General features: G+C 42.1%; 1 protein-coding gene across 1 annotated transcript in view; it reads right to left on the reverse strand.

The window, feature by feature from the left end:
• Positions 1-6,032: 6,032 nt before the first annotated feature.
• Positions 6,033-18,658, reverse strand: part of Wnt2 (Wnt family member 2) — a 41,708-nt gene continuing 29,082 nt past the window's right edge. Inside the window, exon 5 of the mRNA XM_021190711.1 lies at positions 6,033-6,845. Within this exon, the coding sequence (XP_021046370.1) occupies positions 6,616-6,845 (230 nt within the window). The 3' untranslated portion in view covers positions 6,033-6,615. The remainder of the gene's footprint in view (positions 6,846-18,658) is intronic.

Below are 18,658 nucleotides of genomic sequence, written 5' to 3' on the forward strand. Positions count from 1 at the left end.
TCTCTCTCTCTCTCTCTCTCTCTCTCTCTCTCTCTCTCTCTCTCTCTCCCTGACTAAAAATGCTACAGAGGAAGCAGAGTCATTTAATACACTGACCCTTGTGATGACAAAAATCCAGTGTATGTTTCAAATAGTCATGTCTGGGACAGTGCTTTTAGGAGCTACAGTTAAGTTTCAGTAGCAGGCAACGATGGCTGCCATGTAGCTCCTTCAAGGTACCTGCAGCATGCTCAAGTTAGCCATTGCTGGCACAAAGAGGTCTAACTATTGATTAATCGTTCTAGCAATACAGTGAAGGTACCAAAGAATGGTCTAAGAACTGTCAGGGTGTCAAGTAGCCTGAGCTCCCATTGTCTAACCTAATTTAAAGAAACATTCAATGGTCAGCTTATGAAAAAGATTTCTCATTAATAGGAGCAGTAATTTTATAGTATTTTCCAGTGCCTTGATGGTTTAACTTTGATTGTCAACTTAATTGGATCAAAACTGTCAGGCGATGTGCAAAGTACATCCCTAGAAATCTCTGTGGTAGTGTTTCCAGAGGGAATTGGATCATGAGGATTCTTACCTAATAAATGATAAAAACCCTTGATGGAATCATAATGTCCTGGAATTATTGGAAGGAGGTGAAAAAGAGTAAGAGGGGCCTCGTTGGAGTGAGTCTATTATTGGGTGTGCATCTTGGGGTTGTATCTTGTCCTGGCTCCTTTCTATACCCTTTTTCCCTCTGCTTCCTGATTGCTAGGACGTTAACAGCTACTTAGGTCACATTCTCACACTTCCGTGTTCTAACTAGCTTCTGAAGCCAAGTTACCATGGACTCAATGTTCTGAAACCATAAGCTACAATAAATTATCTTCCTTTAAGTTATTTATGTCTGGCATTTTGGTCACAGTCAGGATGAAGTAACCAATATTAGTGCAATGGTTAGCTATACCCCTTGTGCTTCAGATACCCTGGCATCTACTGCAGTAAGAGCATCAGGATTGTAGCTTTGATTTAAAACTTAGCTTTTCTTTATTCAGAAAGCAGACCTTTTATATTTTTGCAGTTTGTTCTTACCCTCTCCTCTTTTTACAGAGGAACTCAAATGACTCACCTAGCTGATGCTGGGCTCTGGTGCTTTTACTCCCCTGCTTTCCAAGATATATCTTGTAGATTTTTTTGTTGTTGTTGTTAAAAAAAATCAAAGAACAAACAAACAATTACAAACCCCTCAAGCATTATAAAATTGAGGAAATCCTAAGAATTATTCATCCTGCCTCTAAAACCAAGAAGCTTCATGCTTTCCCAGACCCCTGAGACATGTAGCATAGTCCCAGGTGAGCTTCAATACTTAGTCTCTTGTCTAAGTGCTACGATAGGCTGAAGGCTCTGTGACTGCACTTTTCACAAAGATTCATCCTAGCCTGTCTGAGATACCAATGTTAAGGATCGTAAGGGAGAGGGAGAGGGAGGGGGAGGGAGAAAAGTACTCCTAACTAAAATTTCAAGAAGCCTTGTTTAAAATCTTAGACCACTGGCATTAGACTAAGGACCCTGTATATCACCACATCCCTCCCTCTTCTACCAGGGGACATTTTGATAGTGTCTGAATGTATTTGGCCATCATAATTAGAAGACAAGGAACTTGCTTTGGGCATCTACTAGGCATAGACCAGACTATCTTGTGTATATCCTACCTTTTTTATGTTCACTCTGTTACACAAAGGGTTAAGAAGAGGGAAACTCCCTTGATAATTCCTGGCTTAAAATATTTTGCTAAAATGTCTTTATGCAAATCACCTCCTTTTCAGATAGTCTAAGTAGCTGCAGAAATTTCTGTAAGACACAACATAATCCTAGAAGGGCTAGTGAGCATTTCTAATAGGGGACTACTTTGAGATGGTTAAAGTTTAGGGATAGCCTAGCCAAGTTCTGCCATCCTTAGAACCTAGACTGGCAGGGAAGAGGAAATGGAGGAGTGGATTGACTTTTCTAGGGGAGAGTTTGTGTCCATTCAATGAACTTTTACTGCTTGAAATAACTAGCCTACACATTCTGTAGGTGCAAATTGAAATGGAAGATCATGTGGTCTCGTCTTTCTAATCAAGCTGAGAAAATGACATTTTAGTTTACAGGAAAAGCAATAATTCTGGAAGGTTAATGAGAATGCATTAGATAGTGCAAAGTGACACTGTATTTTTAACTAAGGCTACCTATGGCATGTTAGCACCCAGAGGCACCAACCATTGTATAGCAGCCATAGTGAAACAGAACAAAACAGAATAATATTCCAATCCCAAATGTAAGTCTTCTCTATTCCCTCACACACAGCCATCAGGAAAGTAAGTCGCTTGTTTTCTCTGATACTCTTCACAAGCATGAAAGATGTCTCTTGATTGGGTTGTTGGAAGGCTCCTCTTGAGAAAAGATGAGGGAATAGTTCACACAACCTGAAGGTATTTCTTAGCAGAGTTTTGGCAAGACTACCAAGAGTCAAAATAAGAAAGTTAACACCAAAATTTCACTTTATTATGTTTTGATTTCACAGAAAATGCCGACTTGTAAATAACAATAGTTCTTTATAACAACCTACGTGACACTTTTATTAGCTTACGGAAGTGGGAGGTTTGGTTAAACAGGAATCCATGGGAATATTGGGGAGAAAGGAAAAACAAAACAGAACGGCCAGGGCTGGAGATTACGATAGTTTAGAAAAATAATGATCATGTCGGATTTCAAACTACTTGTCACTTTGCTGATCCCCAGAAAAATATAACGTCCATCCTCAAGGGTGAGTGAAACTTGTCTCTGTCTCACCTGTCAGCTCACAGCCAAGCATTTCTTTCCAGAAGTCCAACACATGCCTGCCAGGCTATTTTACCAGTTTTTGAACTATCCAGGTCTGTTTCTTAAGTACAATTGTTGCTCTTAAGATGAGGAAACCCAGATTGTAATAAAGAACTAGTTACAAAAGAGGATTCTGGTGCACTGGACACTTCTCTGAGTGTTTATTTTGAAATAGTGAAAGAGGTGTGTGTGTGTGTGTGTGTGTGTGTGTGTGTGTGTGTGTGTGTGTGTGTGTGTGATGGATGAATGCATTTCAACTGTGTGAGACACAAGCCCCAGGCCAACCTTGAAAAGCTGAGAATCTGGTCCAGGGGTGTTCAAGCACAGCCATGCAGGGGCTCTGAGATGGTCTGCTGTAACTCTACCACAGATGTTACCAAGGATCTTCTCTAAATTACGATGCCTGGGATAGTCACTGGGAAGCTTGGTATTCTGACTTGAAAGATATCTTCTTTGAAAAAACAACCCAACACTTGAGTTTGTTTTGTTTAATAGCAATAATTCTAAGATGAAGGAATATAGTAGTGATGGTTTAAAAATAATCTTGCAATAAATGTTGACGATTTCAAGTACAAAGAACTATCCAATGGGCAAGGAACTTGAGTTCTGTCCAGGGCCCTTGACTCTCAGGAAGAAGGTGCTTGATGGGAGGGAAGCGACAACATCCGAGAAGGAAGGCATGACCAATGAGAATGGAACATGCCACTGCCCATGATTAGAGAGCTTGACCGGTCATTTGAAAGGTGGCCAAAGCTGGCCAAAGCTGGTAAGTTCTTTTCCGGTTCCATCACCTGACATCACTCAAATGGAATAACTTAACCTCTCAGGTGTCTGTTTCAACCTGGTGATGCCCAAATGTTCTGCAGAGCCTTATGCTGTTCTGTCCACTTCCCTTCCCTTGGAAACCTGTCAGGCAGTGAAGGAGCACACTGGAACTGAGCATGCTTATGGTTCTGGTCCTTTCCTGCAAAGGCTAAAGACACTCGAGGGGAGAACTGACCCACTGAGAGAGGACATTGACCAAGGCCTAAGGAACCAATTTATAGTATGACTATAATTTGCAGAGGGCAGGAGGGGGAGTTTGATCTTAATGGACATCTTCCTTATTTTGTTTTGCTAGTAAAGTGTGATAGACCCAAGATAATCAAGGTCTTAGAGTAGTTCAGACTTCCAGAATATCCATCTACTAAGTCCTAAAGAAAGTGAGTTTGAAGTTATTGTTTTAATTGTTTATATTATTTTCAAATATAAATGTCCTCCTTCGGAAATAGAAACAGATGAGAGCATTTCATTTGCTTCTTCTCCTTCTGCCCTCCTGCGCCCTGCAGTGAGACCCACTGCCCTCTGCAGGGACTGGCCCCATGGCCTCACACACCAGAGCCAAGTCTACAGGCTTCATATGGATAGGCCTTGCTTCCTTGATGCTTATCAAAGGGACATATCTCTGCATAAAAAGAAATTCGGGAATTTAACATCTCAGCAATAATAATTAAAAAGAGATAAATATCCACTGGAGGCTAAAATTCTGTAGTCTCTGCTCAGTCCATCTGAGGGAAACTTGTTCCTTTGAATGGACAAAAGAACTTTTTTCAAGTCCTACTTATGTGGACACTAGGGTCCCAGCTGCTGTTTGCAGGAATCCCTTCAGGTCTCCAGAGTTCAGTTTGCCTGAACTGGGAGGAGCTGCTATCCTGTAGAAAGCTTCCCCATCCTAAAGATATCCATGGACTTAAGAGTTCACCATTAATTTAGTAGCAAGAAGAGATGGTGGCTTTGGGACCCTCATGAAAACTTTCCCAGTGTCCAGGATATTGGAAGCTGTGACCCCACCAGGTCTTCCCTGTGCTAAGCCCTGAGTTGCCACTTTCCCGCTCATTGTCCCTGTTTACTGAATTCATGATATACCAAGAGAACAGATGTAGATGTGGCTCAGGGGTAGAGGCACTCACCTGGCAAGGACAAGAGCCTGGTTTGACCCCTGTCACTAGAAGGGGAGGGAAGAGAGGGAGGAGAGGAGGGCAGTTTGGGGGTTCAGTCATTTTAAGATGAGTAAGAGGCTAATACCAGCTCTGACAAGAATGCCAGCCATTTGCTGTCCATGAGCTTCAGGCTGAGCGATTTGGACAAGGTTGGAAAAATGAAGACCAAAGTATGAGATATCAAGAAAGCACCACCAGTTGATGCTGGCTGTATACCGGGAGACATCCTATTAGCTACTACAGCTCTATGAAGAAGTTATATATTGAAGAAGAACCAGATAACGCATCATGAAGAGAAGTAGACTTATCAACTTCACTTTCTTTCATCTAACATCAAAAGCATAAATTGGAGCCTGTGGTCACTCCATTTTCTCTGAATGTCCTCTCCTGGCAGAAGTCAATCTGTATTTCCACATTGATATCCCTGTAACTACAGCTGTATTGTTTAAATATGGTCTCCAATTACAGACTGCTTGTGATATGATACAGTAGTGTTACCAGCTTTAAAGGAGACAGCCTGTGCTATTTTTCTCTAGGCTGCATTCTCACATCTTGCAAGCATTAAACAAACACAGGAGTGTCAGGTCTTAAGATTGGTGGATCCTAGCCAATGTTCCTAAACATACAACATAACTCTCATGGGATTCTGAGTATGGGAGAGTGGGTCCTAGGCTCTGAAGATCTCTCTGTCAACAACACTACACTGGTCATTTCCACTGGGCATGAACAAAGTAGTCTTAGTCAAAAATGCCACTGGGATTTTATTGCTTTCTTTTCTTTTCTTTTCTTTTCTTTTCTTTTCTTTTCTTTTCTTTTCTTTTCTTTTTCTTTTCTTTTCTTTCCTCTTCTTTTCTTTTCTTTTCTTTTCTCTTCTCTTCTTTTCTTTTTCTTTTTCTTTTCGTTTCTATTCTTTTTTTGCCATACAAGCACATTTATGATATTCCACTCACAAAGTTATTAATATTATTTTTAAACCATATTTACCCAGTAGTTAAATAATACTGCTAGATCATCCATTCCCCCCTTCATATTCTCTCCAGAGCACACTGAGAAGTCTCATCTCTTAAGAATCCTTAAACTGATGAGACAGTAAGGAAAAACAATCACTTTCTAACGTGTTGGCTGACAGGAAAGTTCAAAATAACACGGTCTGAAAGGACAAACATTCTTGTCCTATTATATCCAGGCTTAATATCCAATAAATTCTTTGAAAACATACACGTTTTAACCTGATGTTTATTGGAAGTCATCCTTCTCTAGACAATCGCCAAGGATGCTATCAACAGTTACCACTTAGTTAAAGCCCTTGCTCAGTCTTTAAAAAAAAAAAAAATACGAGGAAATTTTGGTGTCAGCTGATTCTGCTTTCCATACCTACCCTGAGCCCCAGAGGGAAGCGCAGACTTTCTGCACTGTGAGAATCTGTGGGGAGACACAGAGAAAGCTCCTTTGCTATGCGATGCTTCTCCCCGCAGCCAAAGAGGAAAGAGAAAATGTCTAGGTGACAGAGGTGTGGGGCCATGACCCTCCTCCTCTAACAGCCTGTCATGCCATTTCCCAAAAGAAATCAGCAGGAAAAGAGGTGACCTCAGAATGCCCAAGATAGACAGAATAGGGTATATGTATGTGCAGCAGGTGGTTCCCAGTGGTGGGGCCCCCAGAGAGGGAAAAAGGGGTTTCTGTTGAGATGAAGGCTTCATGCCTTGAGAAACAGTCCCCTGAAAACAACCCAGAGGTCCAGTGTCCTTGAAGATGGAATTGGAGTCCTTGAGGGAAGAAAGGGCGAATACGACCTCTGCTGAGGTCATGTAGGAGTCGCCCAGTCGGCACTCTTGGGGGCCTTGCATGTGTGCACGTCCAGGGCCTCCAGGCAGTCCTGACAGCGCACGGCACAGCACCAGTGGAATTTGCACTCACACTTGGTCATCCGGGTGACGTGGGATGTGTCATAGCCTCTCCCACAACACATAACTTCACAGCTGTCCATGCCTCGGGAAGTCAAGTTGCACACACGGCCTGCTGTACCCAGGGAGCCTGGAAGACAAGCCAGAGAGATGTCACTGGAAACATCTGGGCAGAACACAGTGGGCCTTGACAGAAGAGTCATAAGATTCATCCTTGAGAACAGAGCCTAGCCCAACTTCCTCATAGCTTACTGAATCTGTGCTCTATAGTCCCCTGTGCTGCATCTGAGGGGTGTCCAGAAGGTATTGGCTAGAAAAAGTGGACAAGATACTTTGGCTTTTCTTTGGTAATCTGAATCTAAAGCCCTTACCTTTAATTGGATTGACTTTCCATATTGCCATTACTGGGCCTTACATCGAAGGGCTATTGGATGAGCATGGCTAGATAAGAAAGAAAAAAGGACTTATCCGAACTCTTCCTCTTCCAACTTCAAATCACAAAAAGGAAGCTGTGGCCAAGGTCAGCTTTCTCCAAGTGTAGGAAGTATTGAACCTTGAAAAGGGGAAGAGTCCATTTCCCTAGACTTGCTTACACTTAGTGGACAGAGAACCCAAACTGTAGCTGGCGGGGAAAGGGTGTCATTCATGTGAGGCTTTGAGGAGGGAGGGCATAGCCTGGCTTGGCCTATCACTCTTCTTTTCCCTATTGCAGTTTAGCAGACTACAGGAAGTGTGTGAAGTACCTATCTGAGGCCATAAATCCTACCCTTCAAAGAACAAATGTGGCCTTATAGCAATGTCACATTAGTTAATCAATGTTATATTTGCTAAATGGAGTCCTGTTTCTTAAAAAAGAATTTCGAAGACAGGGTTGGGTGCAGTGGCTCACATCTATAATGTCCAAAGTCACTGCAAAGTTCATGACCAACCTGGTATACATTCTGTATTCCAGAGTACTCCAGGACATATCATGATCCTCTATCTCCAACAAAGAAATAAGACTTACAAAGATATAATAAAGCCTTTTATTTACTTTGTCCCTGGGATAATCAAGAGTATCTGATAATTTCAGAGAGTTTCTTTCAGCTTGCAATGACTTTTTTTTTTTTTTTTTACATTGACCTTTCAAGATGAGCCATTGGTTGCCATGGTTTTTACCATCATCCTCTTCATTGGCCCACGGGTAGGTACCTGAGTTATCCCTGTCCAGTAAGGTAGAGTTCCTAGGAGACTGTTGCCATACATAAACTCAGCAGCCCTCCCAGCCCCTGCGTTCTAGGCTGAGCTCTGTGGATAGGCAGAGAGCCTCGGGAAAACATGAATAAAGCATACGTCCAGACACAGTGATGGTTCTGCCTCCATCTCTTCTGGAGGCCTGGCCACACACTGACCTTGGAGGACCTAGAGATGCTGGGACTTTTCCTATGAAGTGGTTTGAACACAGTATCTTGGGTATATGAGGCAAGCAGTCTGCCACTGAGCTACAACCCCAGCTAAAGCTTGCTATCCTTTTATTAACTGCCCCTTTTAGCAGTTCCTATTTCTATTACAATCCACAATGCTAAATAACTGGCAAACCCGCAGAAGAAAAACAAATACAGGGAGAAAAAGATAGTGAATTAAGTTTTTTTCCCTTATACCTTGTGACACTGTTTATCACTATCTGCGCTGTATGAAAATTATCTGCGTGAGTGTCATGCTGCACTGCCTGTGCAGAGCGAGCAGGGAAACAGCAGGGTTCAGGCAGGGTATGAGGTCAAGAAAAGTAGAGGGTGGGCCAGACTTGCTGTGCGTGATCAGCGGCCGAAAGCAGGAAGACAGACAGAGGAGTTTCCTGAGGACAGGAAGGATGGCAGAGGGCCGGGTCGGGGTGGAGGGTGGGTCAGCCAGAATGGCCCTGAGCCTACATCATGCTGAAGAAGCAAAGGGTTAGAAGAGGGAGCAGCTGGGCCTGGATTCAGGGTGACCATCAGGACAGTCTCCTAAAAAAATTCACCGATTGTGCAAAAAGGACGTCCACTGCCAAATGCTGCCTTTTAACATCACACCCATTATTTCATTTGATAGACATTTAGCAGACATAAATATGTATAAGATGCTGTGTTGGCTACTTGGGGTTTGGGAGGCAGGGAACATATAGTGACTAAGACCCAGCTCCCATTCCTCAGCAGACTTTTAATATAGTGAAGAGATAAATGTGTGTGGAGACACTACCACAGCCTCCAGAGCATTAGTTCATCTGCAATTGACATACTGGAAACCACAATAGAATCATATTCAGGGTATCATGGCAGACAAAGTTCAAACTGTAAAGCCAAGGTCTTTAGGGTATAGGCAATCAAGAGTCTGCTTGTAGTGTTGGCATGTGCCAACTGTATGGTTGTGGCATGTAATGTAAGTTTCCCTTTCCTCTCTTGCAAAGCTAGCATAAAATCAGCTCATTCTTCCATAGCAAGGATGGGATAAAATTAGATGTCTAAGTGTCTATCAGAATAAGTGCTCAACACATGTTAAACATCTATTCATTATTTAGCAAGTGTTTATTGAGACCTAATTATCAGTGAACAAAATAAAGGTGCCATCCTGAGGGGCTTATTTTTATCATAATGCTATTTCTTAATATGAATATTAGTAGTAGGGAACAGGACCAGGTAAAGCATCCTCAACTGCATGGTTTTAACAAGAAGGTGGCACTAGGGAGACAATGCAAAGGATGAGTTGATGTTTAGGGAAATAACGGGATGCAAGACATTTCTAGGCACAAGGAGCTCCTAGCAGAAATGCTTCAGACAGGTTTATGAAAGTACAGATTCAATAGGACTGAAGAACAGGGTGTGTACTCTACAAAATCTTAGAAAAGAAGACTGGAAAAACAGGCTAACGAGTCCTTTGCCTTGGCAGAGCTTTGATCTTAGTCTATGGCGGGTGAAAATCCGGTGTAGATTTTAATCCAAGAAAAACACACCTAAGTCTGTTAGAATGACTGAGAGGAAGGAGGCCAAATGTGAGCTTTGAAAAGAGGCTAGGCAAGAGTCCATTAGGAAAGACAGAAGGACAGTGGAGGAGAGGCCTCAGAGGGTACGCCACCAGCATTTGGCTGTCTATTGAAGTATGGATAGAGGTGGAGGGGTCATGTAGAAAATGACCCAAAACATGTTCATTTGGCTCCACAGTGCAGACAGAAGAATACACTTAGAATAATGCTATAGGTTAAAGGGAGAATGGAAGGAAAGGCTGTGTAGAAGAAGGTCAAGTCCTCAAGGAGCATGATGGTGAAGGAGACTTAAGACAGCTGTGGGGACTGAGTTAGACAGAGCTAGGACTTCAAGATCATTTCAGGCCTTAAGTATTTGGGTGAATCATTACATATCAACGTGACACAGGCTTTCCTAGTCTTTATTTAGACAGAGAATAGAACTGGGATAAACTAGTCATGGATATTTGAAGTTGGGGTGGTGATATTTCTTATAGGTGGTGGTGGGGGGACAAAATATATGAGGAAGCATCTAGAATACCAAGCCTCTTTCATATTATAAAGTGGCACAAGTTGTATGGATGTGTTTGAGAAAACTCCCTATATTATGGTTATAGTGAATGCAGCTAGGGTTTTTTGAACTTTCCCACGCATGTTATGTATGCTAGCAGGGAGAAAATGAGGAAGACGGAAGAAAGGAGGGGGAGGTCACACAAGCTAAGAGCTTTATGCCAGGGGCAGAAAAGCATTCCACATGGCCATGATTCAGTGGTCAAACGGGCGGGGGGAGCAAAAGAGCTGAGACTGAAGATGTAAAAGCTGCATTGTCAATGGCTTTAGATAGCAGGGCAGGGGGTTTAAATTTTACTGTGTGAGCAACAGATTTCCACGGAAGGTCTTCATGCAAAGAGCAATATGGTTTAATGTGTGTTTGGGAAGGCAAAGCCATGTGCAGAGACTGAATAGATTGAAGCAAGTCAAAATAAGGGCACAGAGATAAGTTAGAGGCCCATCCAGAACTGAGATCCAGGAGCAAGATAGCCTGGATTAAGACACTGATGGTGAGAAAGAGAAGTTAGTTGAAGAGACAGGGCCAGTAGATATTGTGAGGGATAGATGAATGGGAAGGGGACAAGAAGGGTCCAGAGGGGATTTTCAGGTCTAAGCAGTTATATTAGTACTAGTAATTCTCCAAGGAGAGAAATGCCTGGGAGGGGAAGACTTAAAGTACCAATGAGTTTAGTTGTTAGCATATTGAGTTTGCTGTGACTAGGGTAATGTTCATTAAAGATACCGTGGGATTCAGGAAACAAGGTGAAATGGGGGTCATGGGCTTGGTCATCTGTTTCATGAGGTAGAAACTGAGGCTAAAGGTCTGTGAGTGAGACCCCAGCACTTCAGGGGTGACTCGATTTGTAATGTTTTGTGTTTTGTCTTTAAATATTGCATACCAATAAACATTCTTTCATCTCACCAAACCATAGCTGTCAAACTCTGTCAATATTGTGACACATTTGAATTCTTTGTCCTCCCCCGGGCTGTCAATCTGAGAGGGCTGGTATGGGGTAGTGACCTGTCTTGTTTCTGAATCAGGCTGTGGGGCCTATCTATATATATATAAAACCCAGTGGTCTTTTCCCACTGACCTGAATGGAGCCTAAGGACATCTAATTGTTTCTCTAATGCAGAACCGGGCAGGAAGGACTTCCTCTGAACCAAGGATTGGTTGTCAAACTGAATCCACACCATCCAAACTCAGGGAGAAAAGGCAAGATAAGGCAATGGCCATTGGAGAATTTTCATCTAAATATGGTTTCAGAGCCAGACCTGGTGACCTAAGACTGGGATAGAATGATACTGAATCTAGGTACCCCTGGGCCATGGAATAAGTTCAAGGTCAGCCTGGGCAACTTAGTAAGACCTTGTCTCAAAGTAAACTGTGAAAAAAAGAGAGCTGAGGATAGAGCTTACTGGTTGAGTGTTGCCTAGCATGTTCACGACCCTGACTTCAATCTCTAGTGGAATTTAAAAAAAAAAGTATATCAGTTCATTGTTCAACTATCAAATGCTCAAAACCAGAAGACATGCAAACATGCCACTCATCACTGCTTCCCAAACAGGGCTTAAGGAAGCCAAGCAAGAAGAAGGAAGATAAAAGAGAGCTTTTGAAGACTGAGAGCCACTGCTATAAGAACAGTGGTGAGGTCATAGCCTACAGCTGTAATGGGTCCCCCTGAGGTACTAGGGTGTAAGGAATGGGCCAACAGGGAGACACAGAGCATTCTATGAAGTAGGAGAGGATGAGGATGCCTAGGGAAAGTCTACAAATTGCTCCCTCTTTGGGATAAAGCTCTAATTAGACATAATTCTAGACTGTAGGGCAGAAGGGCAGTTTAGGCACCTGTGCCACTAGAGAGGAGTGTGGCGCTCTTTCTTCAAAGCTGAGTACAGGCTCTCTGTGAAACTGGCCACTGTTGCTTCCCTTTAATGCAATCATAGATGTTTGTTATAAGACTCAGAGCAGTGGAACTGTGCTGTGAGAATGACCTACCACCAATCTTTCTAAAACAGAGTGGCACAACTATGCTTAGAATTAAAGACAAGAATGAAGTTTATGTATCCACACATGCACATGTGTGTTCATTAAGTGGCTTGCTGGATTTTATCATCTGCTTTCTTAGTTTTACATATTTTTGGCATAAGCACCAATAGGGTAACTAATGAGTCACTCACTCCTGCTTGGTCCACTGCAGAGCCCATGAGTGGGAAGGACTCAGTTAAACTTTCTCGCCTTAAGTCTTAAGGCAGGCTTCACATTATCAAAACTGAACAGTGATGAAGATTATTCATACTTTCTCCTTTTCCTTTTTTTTTTTTTTTAAAAAAATCAATTTAGTCTCTTTTTTCTCTCTTTACCTTCCATATTATGTTTTATACCCCTTCCTCCATTTTTGTTCATAACCAGAGATATAAAATTTATAGAACATTTATATAGTTTAGACCCTTACAAGTTTAATTCCCACAAACTTGTAAGACAGACATTGTTACCATCCTTGACCTTTAAATGGAGGAAACAGAGGTCACGGAAGTGCAGTAACTTGCTCAGAATTACACAGACAGCAAATGGTGGGCACCCTTAGGATAGAGCAGGAATAATACTAAAGTATCCTCCCTGCTCTGTCCCTTAACTGTTTTTTATCAAATGTACTTCTAAGATGCATGTAGTTGAAAACAGCTAAAATCCCAGCACCAGGGAGGCTGAAGCAGGAAGATCATGAGTTCTAGAGTAGCCTGATCTAGATCGTGAGACAATATCCCCAAACCCAAATGTGGGGATGGAGCTCATCAATCCTTGCCTAGCACAGATGAAGCCATAGGTTTGATCCTCAATACTTCACACCCCATCCCTACCCTCCTCCAAAGAACTTACAATAAATCTCATTTATAGCCTTTAAAGGGACTGGCCGGGGGGGAGGGGGCGTCTTTTTTCAGAAATTCATGACATGTTGTAAACTATTTAGTCACTTAAGGTTTTGTGAGAAAATAAAAAGGGCTGGTTAACATGGTGTTTTAGGCTGCATTTCCCCTAAACTGATACTCTCTCTTAAAAACAATTATGTATTAAAAAATATATTATGTATTAAACAATTATGTAAAAACAATTATGTATTAAAACCAATGTGTGTTAGAAGTGGAGGCTTACAGCCATCCATCAGACTGAGCACAAGGTCCCCAATGGAGGAGCTAGAGAAAGGACCCAAAGAGCTGAAGGGGTTTGTAGCCCCATAGGAGAAACAAGAGGAACCATCCAGTACCTCCAGAGCTCCCAGGGACAAAACCACCAACCAAAGAGGACACAAGGAGGGACTCAAGGCTTCACCCACATATGTAGAAGAGGATGACCTTGTGGGACATCTGTGAGAGGAGAGGCCCTTGGCCTTTGTGACAGTTCGATGCCCCAGTGTAGGGGAATGCCAGAACAGGGAAGCGGGAGTGGGTGGGTTAGTGAGCAGGGGGAGGGGGATGGGATGGGGGGCTTTGGAGGGGAAATGAGGAAAGGGAATAAAATTTGAAATGTAAGTAAAGAAAATATCTAATAAAAAATGGCAAAAAAAGGAACAAAACAAAACAAAAACCAATCTATGTGTTACATGTATAGTGTGTGTCTGTCTGAGACAGACTGCAAGTGCAGTATGGGCAGAGGTCAGAGGATAGCCTTGGGTGTTGGGCCTTGTCTTCTACCTTGTTTGAAACAGGGTCACACTTGTGGACTTCTTCACTATATCAGGCTGGCTGACCCCTGAGCTTCCAGTGTGACAACAGATACAATCACTACCGTGTCTGGTTTTTACATCACTTCTGTAGCTCCAAACTCAAGCTCTCAGTCAGCATAGACAGTAGTTTAAAAATACCAACTCAACATTGAAAAACAGGTTCAGCCAATGGTCCTCTTACTTAGGCCTTCCCAGTTGTCACCTTCTAAGGTCAAATATGTTCTTGGGTGCTTTTGAACTAACACACTTACTTTAAAAAGTCACTCTGCGTCATCCCATTCTCTTGTTTTGCTTTGATTTTTGTGGTTCACATGTTCTTTTGCTTTGGTTGTGAAGTGTGACCAGATGTGTTGCCATCCTGGTGACAATGCTCAGTCCCATGACGTAGAGTACTATGGGTTCAGACTCCAGCTTTCCTGTCATCTTTATCCTAAACAGTGGTCTGGATTGGCTGCCTAACCTCTATGTCCATCAATAAGCGGGCAGTCTCTGCAGACAGGGAGGGCATATATCATGGGAAGGTGTAAGATGCTGCTTCTGGCTAAAGGCACCTTTTTCTCTTCCCTTACGTTGTATCCCCCATCCCAGCTCATGGTAAGAACTCACATAAGCATGGGAAAAGAGGCAAAGAATGGAAGTTTCTAAATCGCATGTGTTTGGAACCACATATCATATTTGGTGGGGCAATATTAAGGGAACTTACAGAATCAAGCATCCCATCCCCAGAGCTATAAAATTAATAATGGAGTCAGGGTTCCCAGTGTAAAAACATTTCTGTCTCCACCAACATGCATCTTCCTGACAGCAGAGGAGGGACAGAGGGCTTTGGCTAATAGTTCCCAGACCCATACCTCTGGAACCTGGAGGAAGGGCGCTGCTCACCCCCTTTCCTCTCCCTCTCCCTCTCCCTCTTCCCCTCCCCTCCCCTCCTCCTTCCTCTCTCCCTCCCCCTCTTCCCTCTCTCCCTTTGCCTGTATCTTCAGAAATTCCTGCCACTCAGTCCGATAGAGGTCCATATGTTGACCATTAGGGCATAAAGCAAGATTCACTTAAGCCTGTCATCCAATAGGCTGTTTCTCCTCTGCTTGACTTACACGTTGTCATTAGTGACACAGATTTATTGAGGGAACAAAAGAATGTTACAGAGCAAATGTTAGAGACCGCACATTCATCTACTTGCAGGCCTTCCCCCATCCTCACGAGAAGGATTGCAAAGCTAGTGCTACTTAGGAAAGGCAATATCTACTTCGTTCAGATGATTTTACTCATTTTTATTCATTTCCCTAGCTCAAAGGTTTGACTGGCACAGGAAAGCCAGGTCCTGTTAAGCTAGCAAATCCTACAACGGAATTAACACTGTTGTGGCCAGACTGTGAGAGACTTTCCATTCTTGGTCTACCTAGCCTGGTCAAAGTTATTTCCTATTGTCTCCCTCCTCACCCCTATACTTAACCTCACCTCTTCTTCCCTGAACTCCTCCGAACCCCCATACTCTCCAAATAGATTATCTCCTCCCTACTGAACTGAGCGACTCTGGTGTTATTGAAGTCATATAGTCTGTTCTTTTGAAGAGTCACCTCCATCTGTAAGTTGTCCTCTCAACCCAAGCATAATCTTCTCACAGTTTCAAGATTGAAGCCTTCATTAACACCTTCCACAGAGCACACCCGGTCTGCACAGCTTCCATTGATCTATCACAGACCTAACTATAATATATTTCCTGAAACTGGATCTGTATTGCAGAATGTTAGAACCCACCTTCATTGGGACAGAGGTTGGGTCTTCGTCTCTCTCCTGTATACCACATAGCAATCGGGTGCCAAAGCATATTTGCCTTTTCATTGAATACTAGATTAAGAGCAATTTCTTAAAACCCAAGAACAGCCTTCCCATTGTCTGGTTCGGGCACACTTTTCAAAGAAGCATGTGCAAGGTTGCAGGTGCACACCTGGAGCAGGTACACAACAGCAGTTAAGCTTGCCCCTCTTTAAATGGTTTCACTTAGTGTTCAGAGAGTGCATGCAAGAAATGTGGCACATTCTTATTTTGTTAAATTTTACACATTTAGTTTGGGATATTTTTCTCTTTTCTTTTTTTTTTTTTCTTCTTCTCCTTTTTTTTGATGGTATGGCCCAGGCTGACTTTGAAGTCTCTTAGAGAGTTGATATTATAAATATATGTGGTACCATATCAGAGCATAGATTATACTGAAATGGTAGAATTCACATTGATAACTTAAGCGAATTTGTGGCACCAGGTGAAGGTTCTGAACTACAAACTAGAGGCAAATGAGCATTTTGTTCAGTGATAAATCAGAAGAACCTTAGCGATGACAAGGTGAAACATACACTAAGAGAAGCAGAGAAGTAAACTTCTCCATGATCTCCCAGTCAGTGGAAACAGTAGTGGAGAACAATTTGTAGTCTGTAAGATGCCCATTCCATAATGCAGGCTTGATAGCTCCCTAACAATGTAAAATTTCCATAAGCTAAAAGAAGGGATTTATCGTTATAAAGTGGATTTCACTGGGAAGGCGAAAAGAAAATAATTTTCTTATTTTAGTGTACTTTTAAAAATCACTTGGTCTGCAACAATTAATATAGCAATTAGAAATGCTATATATAATATAGGTTCCTCCCACCTACCCCCCACAGAGAAGACAACTCACCTGTTTGATAATTAATTTGTAATGGTTCAAATTAAGTCAAATAATTGGATATAGAAAAATGACTCAAAATTTGTTTACTGAGTTTTACATTCATTCTGATTGCCAGTGTCAGTTTAGCATTTTAGTACTGTCTGTATTTATATTTTTTGAAAGATAGCATATTTGTAGAATAACTGCACTGGGCTACATTATAATAAAATATAATATGTATTACACACACACACACACACACACACACACACACGCACACGCACACTCATAATAAACTCCATTGGATTAAAAGCACAACATCACGTTGCTTTAGTTATCAATGGAACCAGAGGAGGTGACCAGTAGCAAATGATGAGTAAGAGAGCTGAGTACCCAGAGCAATGAAAGCAAGAGACGCAGTCTGTTGCTGTGTTTATTTGGCATTTTTCTCTTGTCCAGAGAAAGGGTCAATAAGCAACATAACATAATCATGACTCTTGGAAGATATTAATGCAAAAGTTCTATTTAACACTCAAGCTTAAATGGAAAAATTTGGCAGGTTGTACACTATAACCATCGAAAAACAAACAAACGAACAAACAAACAAACCCATGCTTTCTAATTCTCTGCAAGGAGACCAAGCTGTCTTTGAGTTATAAATCTATAGATTTCAGCTAGTGAATGATTAATATTCTATGTGGTTTTCAGCTTGCCATTCAGCTCAATTCGCTACATTTATTTGCTGGATATTGGGGATGTAAGTAAGAGAGACAGTTCCTACCAACACGAGTTTTCCAGCGGAGCCTGGTGGGATAGAGAGGTAGCTAATAATTAAACACTGCACAGTCTATAAATGGAATAACTAAGCTCTTCTTAGGCCTCTGGGACAGCAATGAACATAGAGAAGCAGACAGGTCTGCTATACATTTCCAAGGTCCTGATGTGGGTGACATGTCAAGAAGGTAGAATGACAATTGGCTTGCATATTGATGACCTGGTCACCACAGCCATCAATGGTAGTTCCACTTTCTTTAGAGGAAAGTGAGTTTTGAGTGGACAAATCAATTCAACCCTGAATGAAGCCAGTGAATATAGTGTGAGAAATCTAAATGAATCAATTAGGCAGGTGGTTAAATATAGGATGAGGCAAAAGAGCAATAGTATGGCTAGAGATATTGTAGAAAGCTGTAAGATTGAAAATTTTAAAAGGTTGATTACTAGAGTGTAATTAACAATTTTCTGTGAAAATGGTGGTTTAGAAGCCTCATTAGGACATATCAATACAGTCTCAGTTTGGCTCTCCTTGTACCCGCTATTTCTGTAAGTGTCAGAGCATAAAGCAATGAATGACTTCTTTATGTTGTCATAGTAAGGAATAGAGTAAGAAGACTTTGTACATAGCAATGGAGCAAGGATGAGGGTCTAAGACACATTATTTCTCACCCATCTGAGACTGAGGGTTCCCTGTCACCTAGATTGTGTAATGTTGCCTGGCTGCAGCCTGGACTACCTATGACAATCCCATGGTGGACGAAGCCTTGAGGTCAAGAACCAAGCAACTCCACCTTATTTGCCTGTGCACTGACATGGTTTATGTGCACATAGAACAATCTCAATTAATATATTTTTCAGTAAAGAAATGAAGGGCTTAAAATGTCTTGGTATGGGCTGCACATTATCAGTATTTAGATAGAGTTCATTGGTTAAAATCTTATTTCCTTTTTTTTTAAGAACACCCAGGATATAGTCAGTATTCATGAGTGTCTACAAGCCAGGCTACAACACAAGACTTATCTGGACTATGAGTCTCTGAACACAATGATTTTAGGAACTGGGTTGCCACAGACTTCAAGGAATTCTTTGCCAAATACAGTTCATAAAAGAAGGCACACATACTGCCACCAGGAACAGCTGCCTACCGAGCTTTGGGTTTCTAGCGGACACCATGTTACCCAAGAGTGCCATTTGTTTTGAACTTGACTGGGGAAGAAGTGGAGGCTTACTTGTTTCCTCTGGTTGGAGAAGAGACCTCAGGATGACCTCTAGCCCAGGTCAGG

Source organism: Mus pahari, chromosome 2 (assembly GCF_900095145.1).
Source record: "Mus pahari chromosome 2, PAHARI_EIJ_v1.1, whole genome shotgun sequence".
Lineage (NCBI taxonomy): Eukaryota > Metazoa > Chordata > Mammalia > Rodentia > Muridae > Mus > Mus pahari.